The sequence below is a fragment of the Poecilia mexicana genome, unplaced genomic scaffold, assembly GCF_051168715.1.
Source record: "Poecilia mexicana isolate PSO_F unplaced genomic scaffold, ASM5116871v1 scaffold_14, whole genome shotgun sequence".
NCBI classification, from domain to species: domain Eukaryota; kingdom Metazoa; phylum Chordata; class Actinopteri; order Cyprinodontiformes; family Poeciliidae; genus Poecilia; species Poecilia mexicana.
In genome coordinates, this window is record NW_028263383.1 from 10,326,506 (window position 1) to 10,334,844 (window position 8,339).

The 8,339-nt window shown below is 40.9% G+C and overlaps 1 protein-coding gene across 1 annotated transcript; it reads left to right on the forward strand.

Annotated features, from left to right (window-relative positions):
• The first annotated feature begins 263 nt into the window (after nt 1-263).
• On the forward strand, nt 264-7,316 carry spry4 (sprouty homolog 4 (Drosophila)). The gene is made up of 2 exons (XM_014989510.2): nt 264-878; nt 2,994-7,316. Exon 2 carries the CDS (start codon nt 3,045-3,047, stop codon nt 4,188-4,190), a length of 1,146 nt encoding a protein of 381 aa, XP_014844996.2. The 5' UTR covers nt 264-878; nt 2,994-3,044; the 3' UTR covers nt 4,191-7,316.
• Nucleotides 7,317-8,339: the final 1,023 nt, after the last annotated feature.

Here is an 8,339-nt window from a genome sequence, read left to right on the forward strand (position 1 = left end):
AATGGCTTTAGATAGAACAGGAACCCAAGAGGGGAGCGGCTATTATTCGGGCTAATCCAGTTTAGCCATGTGGCCTCTGTCATCTTGACATCCTTGTCAATAAAATGTGTCTTAAAATTGAACAACCACCTTCAGATGTCCTCTGTTTTTCTGTTTTTAAAAACTGACTTCTATCGATTCAGATAAATACTCGGAAAAACATATTTTTGTCCTCTCAATTTACGTCTACTTAAAATTAAAATTACGCGCTGGTAATAAATATTATTGAATTCGTCTCTATTTGACGTTTTTTAAAGCGTGATGAATAATTTGAAAGTCAAACCTATATGTAAATCAGGAATGACATTGTCCTTGTGACCAAAAAAAGCCCCCACCCCTCTTTTTTCCCCACGCACAAACACACACGCCTCATTCGCTATTTCGTCCCATTCATAAAAATCCGGGCTTCGCGCGTGCGCAGTGCAATTCGGTGTCCTCCCCATTCATAAAAATGTAACCTCCGCATTTCAAGCCCTCCCCGACTCGTTCTTCCCTCCCATTCAGAAAAAATAAATGAAAAAAACGGAGGCATCTGCACAGCGCCGTCCCCCTTTTTCCTCTCCTCTACCCTCCCATTCATAAAAACTCACTTCCCTCCCCCTCGGTGGTTGCAACATCATATCCACAGCTCTGCGTCCTCGATCGCAGTCGCCTTTTTAATGCACCAAGCCAGCAGAGAGGAAAGCGCTGAAAGAGCCGCTCGGCTTTCCTCTTGGAGTTAACGTCTTTGGAAATACTTAACGCACCACCGGCCACCAATCTCCGAGTGGACTATAGAGAAACCTGCGCGCAGACGTCGAGCGTAACGAAGAGATGAGAATTGCGTCCTGATACCCACGGTAAGTGATGTTTTCTCTGTGTTACATGTTTAGAAGTCGTGATCCAGCGACACCATAGCCTGGCTAGTCTCAGATCCATTGCTCTAACTTAGCCACCTCAGTCCGTCGGATCCTGTATAAGATATAGGCGCGACATGGCTCTCCTGAGTAACGTCCTTTTTTCCTTTCTTTCTTTCTTTTTTTTTTTTTTTAAGAAACTGACACAGAACCTGTGTTTGCATGTTTAAGTCAATATTTAACCACCGGTTTTAGGAGCAAACGCGAGATTAAGGCAAAGGAGAGAGAGGGAAGTGAATAAGGTGCAGATGTGCACTTCTGCATCTATCACGATTATGACGTCTTTTAAATTTGCTAAATTTTCGCTCCCTGTGTTTAAAAATGAGGCTTCGTGTTCAGTCGCGTCTGTCCTTCTGGCTCTGCAGAGAGCACCACGTCGCTTAAGTCCTTTTTCAATCACCCTTTTCACCTTCGTTTCACGTTACGCGTCTGATAATACATTTGTTATTATTGGGTATTATTATATTACTTTATTAAGAATTTTGAATTGCATCGTCCGCATTTGTTTGCTAGGGATATGTGCGATTGTGGAACACAGTGATCAGCTTTCTTTAAAACCTTTGTCATTTTTAAATTATTTGCAAAATAAGATTGAAAACGCCGAGTACTTATAAGCAATACGCACGCTATTTGAGTACACCGAACGGCCGCCTCCGGTTTTATGACTCAGTCCATTCACATTTCCAAGGGAGCAACGCGCGCGCACACACACACACACGCATTCACAAACACGTACGCACTTGCACACGCATAGTTCCGGCTTGGAGCTCATAATGGTCTAGATTTTTGACGATCACAAGCGCTTGCGCCTTTCCCAGCAATGTCGCAACAGGTTTCACAACAAGCCAGGCTTTTTTTTTGTTTTTTTTTTTCAGACCCTAGAGGGAGGCGAATAACATGATCTGGGGATACAGCTACAGGAGCATAACAGTGTGAAGTAATGACACATTTTCGGACAAAAACAGCAGATCAGTGTGCCAGCTATATGACTGACATAATAGCAGGCAGCAGAGATGTAGGTTAGTGCAAATCGTGCTTGCTCTTGCTCTATTTCTACTTCCATCAGTTATCAGTGGGGGTCTACCTGACGTAGAGCACTCATGGAGGAAATGGATGCAGCTGATTTCACTGAGCATAAATGGAGCGCACTGATTCATCGCTCTTACTGCCTGCAGCACAGCAGGTCCCATTCATAAAAACACCTGCTGGTTCATAAAATCAGCCCCATTCACAAATTCCGAGACTGATCATTTTCTCTGATTCGGATTTGTGGTTGTAAAGTGTGCTAAGGAATTACATCACCAGCTACATTATGAAAGCTGAAGGAGTTATTGATAAGCGGGTCTACACGACCTAAATTCTTGCTTTCAGTTCTGCTTCTCTGGCAAGTTTCTAATTTCTTCTCCTCCCTGCCTTGTTTTGCATCTTTGAGTCTTTTACATGCAAGTCCTGCTCTGTGGTGCTCTCTGCTTTTTTGTAAGGGAGAGGACGAGAGTCCAACTTCTATTGTGCTAATGTCAAAGTTAGAAGACATGGCGTTCAGACTAAAGTCCTTTGGTCCCATTCTAAAAATCACCATAGGTTGCAACCTTAACAACCAGAAAATGTTATAACAAAACCTTGAGAATATTTCTAGCTGCAGTTGTTCTGTGTTAAGTAAACAAATTGAAACATGTATGACAAATGTCTTGTGAAACCTATGGGGGGGAATTAGAAGCTACTGATTCACTTTGACATAGCATCCTGATCAGACACTAATACTGAGTGTAAAGAAGTTGCACAAAGGTAGAAAAAAAAAACTTTACTTCAGTACTTTAATATTGTTTTTCTACATAAAGCAATGGCATATTTGATTTTCAGTAAGCCTATGGGAGGTTACATTGAAGAGCATAACAGTCCAACTTTTGTCAACTGTTATCTTTGTAGATTTGAGACATTACATCACCTCTTGTATAAAATACTTAGAACCTATTCCTTATAAGTTTCAGTGTAAATAAATAGTATCATGGAAGCCCTTGTTTCTTGTTTTAATGGAATCTCTTGTATCTGTTTTTGCAGTATCACTAAATGCTGCTTTAATGTGAAGACGTGCAAGGCACCAGCCGACACATGGAGTCCAGGGTTCCCCACCACATTCCCGGAGTGTCTTCTTCCCTTATCTCTCAGCCTTTGCTGGATAGTCGAGTGCCCTATGGTCGTCTTCAGCATCCTCTCACCATTTATCCCATTGACCAGATAAAGTCATCACATGTGGAGAATGACTACATTGACAGTCCAGCTGTTGTGGCTCAGCAGCCCGTGAGCCAGAAGTCAGCAAACCGAAGAATCACCTGGCTTGGTCAAAATCAGGAGGCCTTCCTTGGGGCCAACCATAATCATCACCACAATCACCAACATCAGTTCCATCAGCATGGCCGGTGTGAGTCTCACCCTCACCCAGACACCACCACCCACCCCTGGATCTCCTTCAGTGGCAGGCCCAGTTCTATTAGCAGCAGCAGCAGTACCTCTTCCGATCAGCGGCTGTTGGACCATGCAGCACCGACGCCGACGGTGGATCACCACCCAAACTCAAACAATCACCAGGGCCCCATCAACACCATCACAACCCGAACTCCTGGTTGTTTCTCTTCCTCTCAATCTAAAGTCCTGACCTCCTCTTCCTCTGCTTCCTCCTGCTCCTCTTCCTCAAAATCACTTGACCTCAAATCTGCAAAGATTCCTGCTGGAGGCGTGTGCTCCACTGGGGTTCAACAAGGACTGGCGCTTATCCCTTCCTCTCCAACCGAAAAGAAGCACCTATTTGTCTGCGAGCATTGTGGGAAGTGTCGATGCACTGAGTGCACGCTCCCCCGAGCCTTACCCTCCTGTTGGGTCTGCAACCAGGAGTGCCTGTGCTCGGCTCAGAGCCTGGTAGACACAGCCACCTGCATGTGCCTAGTCAAAGGGATCTTCTACCACTGCACCGAGGACGAGGACGACGAGGGCTCCTGTGCCGACAAGCCCTGCTCATGTTCACAAGCCAACTGCTGTGCACGCTGGTCTTTTATGGCCACCCTCTCTGTCGTCCTGCCATGCCTAATCTGCTACCTACCAGCTACGGGACTGGCCAAGCTGGGACAGAAGTGTTATGACAATGTTAGCAGGCCTGGCTGTCGCTGCAAGAACTCGCAGGCTGGCATGAGCATCCCTGTCAGTAAAAATGGAGGGGTGGAAGCAAACGTTGGGACAGAAAAGCAGCAGCAGGGGTCATGATAGTGGACTCAACTAGCTGGCTGTGGCCTTGCAAGAAAATGGACAGGACCCCACTTGTTTGGTTAATATGGACTGGACAAGGCAACACCACCCCATTAAACCACCATATTTATCTGCTGGAACATGACTATTAAAACAATGGTACTTAAATGGTTTCTTGACCTATGTTTGATAGCATGGATGATTAAAATGGGCCATTTAAAAGTGGAACAGCTAACAGGTTTGGTGAGGGATTTGTTTTCAAGTTCTATAAGGGTGACGATAAGAAGAGACCAGATTGTGTGGCCTTCTGTTTGGGTTTTAAAGAAAATGGCTGAAGGCACAAAGTCATACCTCTCTGCTGCTCAATATTTTCCAGCTATTTTTTGTAATGCCAAGTAAACAGAAACTGGTTGCTGATCCTCAGATTTCAAAAGGTATTCAACCCCAGCCATCTAGAAAAGCACAGCCCAGTGTCAATCAGGAAAGCAAGTGGTTAACTGTTGAATACTGTGGCTTTTACGATGGGCCATTACAAGAGACAACTTCCTCTCAAAAGTGATTTTCACCATCTTTTAATTTTGCAGTTATGCTAAACGAGGCTAGCTTGGTGACATTTATCTCTAGATTGTTATTTGAACAGGGGGATCTGTGAAAGCAACCCTTTTTAGACCTAATATAACAGTAATTTTCCATATTTCGTTCATCTTTTTGTGTGCTACAAGTGAAAAATAATCAATTTACAGTTGTTTTTTTATTCATTTTATGGCTGGTAAAGCTTAGACCTTCTGAAATATTTTGAATGCTGTTCACTGCTCCACCTCAGATGTAATGCATGTCACGATCTGCATGCTCTAGTCTAATGGTTAACCACCGTGCTAGAAGTGGATTTGTGGTAGAGAAACATGTAAAAAAAAAAAAAAAAAAAAAAAAAAAAAATTATTTAAAAGGAAAAAAAAACAACCAACCTTCTCAGGGATTGTTATACAATAATCTCCTCTTGAACTTGGCCTACTGCATGTTGAATTTTAAAACTGCCTACAAGAGCCTGGTCTGCTTCCTCTTTGCACAAAAACGGCAAAGAAAACATTTAAGAGGTGAAAGAGGCAATAGTGAATAATTTAAAACACGCAAGCTAAGTGAGAGGCAAATGGGCCACAAAACTTTGTTTTTTTTTCCCAAGGAGAGAGGGATGCAGGTGAAGAGGGTCAAGCTGAAGGTAAAGGTGAAGAGGAAAGGATTAGAAAAAGTTATTGTGTTTGTATCCAGTCAGCCTTTGTCAATATCAAACCTGCCACTTGCACAACCTTGTTTTTAGGACCCCTCTTAAAGGATGTACTAAAGCACAGTATTAACCACCTAAGCAATCTTGTATTACTTTGGCCTTCACTACATTTACTCCACTCACACACAAACACCCATCCACCTCTACGCACATCTGTGTCTTCATGAAAGTTAAATCAGTATGCTGCATAGCTGATTGTGTGAAATAGTCTCTCTTTTACTCTTAAAGTCTATTTTTGTGAATTGCATGATGTTCTTAGGAATTTGCCAAAGGATGCTATTATACAGTAGCATGTTTTCACAGTCTAAGTGACCACAGTTATTATGATGCCCTTTTGCCAAATAGTTAACAGTGGCAGGTTGTTAAAGGTGAATTGCCCTTTAATACAGGTGGCTGTTTCCGTTTGGCATCACGGCATATTTGCTTTGTGGCTCCATAACCCACAAGTTGGACCCTTATCTTCCACTAGGGTACCAAACTTTGCTCATACTTGTATTTGGCTTTTTGGAGAAAGCTAATATCATTCAGAAAAATGGGAGAGCAGGAACATCCACATGTGGTCCTTGGTATTGAATGTACGAGGCAATATTTCAAAAAACCTAGCAATTCAGTCTGAGATAGGTGCCAAAACTGAGAGCGAATGTGTGCCTGGGGGAAGGTGGGGCAGAAAAAATCACAAATGTTTTGACTATATATTTAGTAATAGAGCTATGAAGGTGAAATGTTATTTGCTGTAAATAGTTTCACAACATTTGTGTTCTTTAGAAGAGACTTTTAAATGTCCTCGGAACACTGCATGGTACATTATAACCACAATTCAGTACAAACTATTTAGAGACTATATTAGATATATATTTTGAGGGTAAGAATAAGATGTTTTTGAGGAAAATGAGTGCAGTAGAAGGAGGGTTTGAGAAACAAAATGACTTTATACCACTTGCACTTGATTTAGAAAAGTGTGCCCAGCAATAACAAAAAAGTAGAAAAAAATCTCCTGCTGATTATGCTATACTTGGCTCATTAGCAGTCGAGAGGCTAAGCTAATTCCCTCTCCAAGTCCTAAAGACATTGGATTCATTGAATCCACACAGTCTACCCTGATCAACCCATTCTCTGCTCCTTTTTTCATTCATGCATTTCTTCCTTCCTTTCTTCCGTGGGAAATAGTCCAACAAACACCCCTGGCCTGCCTTGATTGACAAACACAGCTGCTGTCCATAAACTTGTCATACCAGAGAGACAGAAGAGACACACACGTCTGATACTCTCACCCCTCTTGCTTTCTTGATGTTTTTTACCCTCTTCTCACCTTTGTTTTTACCTGGACTTGTGTTGATCTTTATCACCGGTTGGACCTCTTTCTTTTCAACAACTGCTGCCTTTCTTTGTAGATCTTTTTACTATTATGTGCTCAATGGCCTGTTCAAGGTGTGAAAAAAACATCACCAACAACTATATTGAAATTAAATCTGTAGTTTATTTTCAGTTCTACATACCAATGTCACCTGGTTTATATTTTTCACATAAAAGGAAAACTATCATACAGTTCCTACTCCATTCCTTTGTACCTTTCCAATGACGTTGTTGGGGATTGAGAAATGAGATTTGTGCTTTTTTGTTGGTTTGTTTGTTTAGATATTACAAAAAGAAAAAAATTCTCATATAAAAGGTTCCCTTTATAGATATATTTATTTTGAAGTTCTATTTTATATAGTATTTATTTAGATGCCAACTTTTTGTTTGTGAAGAAAGCTTATGTTGAAATGGAATGTACATTGACAATGGAAATATATATTGTTAAATATACTTGGCTGTTGTGTTGGTTTTTTGTACTACACAAATAAAGAATAAGTAGAAAGGTAGTTCAGGATTTTCTTTAACAAAGTTTTGTTTAAAGTTTATTAGAAATTCATACTTATCCTGCATAACATTTTTGGCATATTCATTTGTTATAAATCCAACTAATCCTAGAAGCTAAAGAAGGGAACTTAGACCAAACCTGACGTATGCAGCTTAAACAAAATGAACATTCAAGTACACCAAGGCAGTTTGTAGACATCCTATTTTGTGGACCTTTAAACCACTATGTTTATATTGAGAAGCAGGTGATTTTTTATGGTACCTGCAGGGAGGAGGCTTTGTGTAAAACACATATTGAGACCAGAACAGATAAAGTGATTGCAGTCAAAAGTAAAGCAACTGTAAAGAGTAAAGAATGTTACAATAGAAGATATTTTTGATTTATACATTGCCTTACTTTCTGGCAGTCACTCTGACCAGAAATGCTTTATATATTTCATTTTCACCACTTGTTTGAGGCAGAATGATCATTGGTGCAACAACATCTTCTCCATATCCTTTCAAATTTTCAGCAATTTCCACTGTGACATTTGCACAATTTCCCCAGTGCAAATGTCAAATGTTAAAGGTTAATAAAATACTATTTCCACAGATTGCTATAACATTTTTGACAGAGTTGTTTTAAGAAGGCAAAGGTTCCCTTTGGTCTTGACCATTCTCAGTCTACCTGAGAGCTTCTCAGACGTTAACTTCTATTATTAGCTAGTTGTTAGCTTTTTCTACAAGCCATTAGTGTCTGAAACTAGCTTTTAGCTTCTGAAAATAGCCACTAGAAGATCAGACTAGCTATAAGCTACTCTGTCAAACCAATGTCTTCTTGGACCAGCCATTAGTTTTGCAAATAAGCCATTAGATTGTTGAACTCGTCTACAGCTTCACAGACTACCCAGTAACTTTCCAGGGTAGCCAGAAGATTAACCAAAAGGTCTGACAGAGATTCAAAATCTCTAACACACTGGAGATCTGGCCAAGGTAGTAACCATGCAAATACACAATAAACAGAAACACAAATGAAATAAAAAAAA

What these genes read in the sequence shown, in the direction of transcription:
- spry4 (XM_014989510.2), top strand. Translation starts at nt 3,045, where the DNA reads ATGGAGTCCAGGGTTCCCCACCACATTCCCGGAGTGTCTTCTTCCCTT.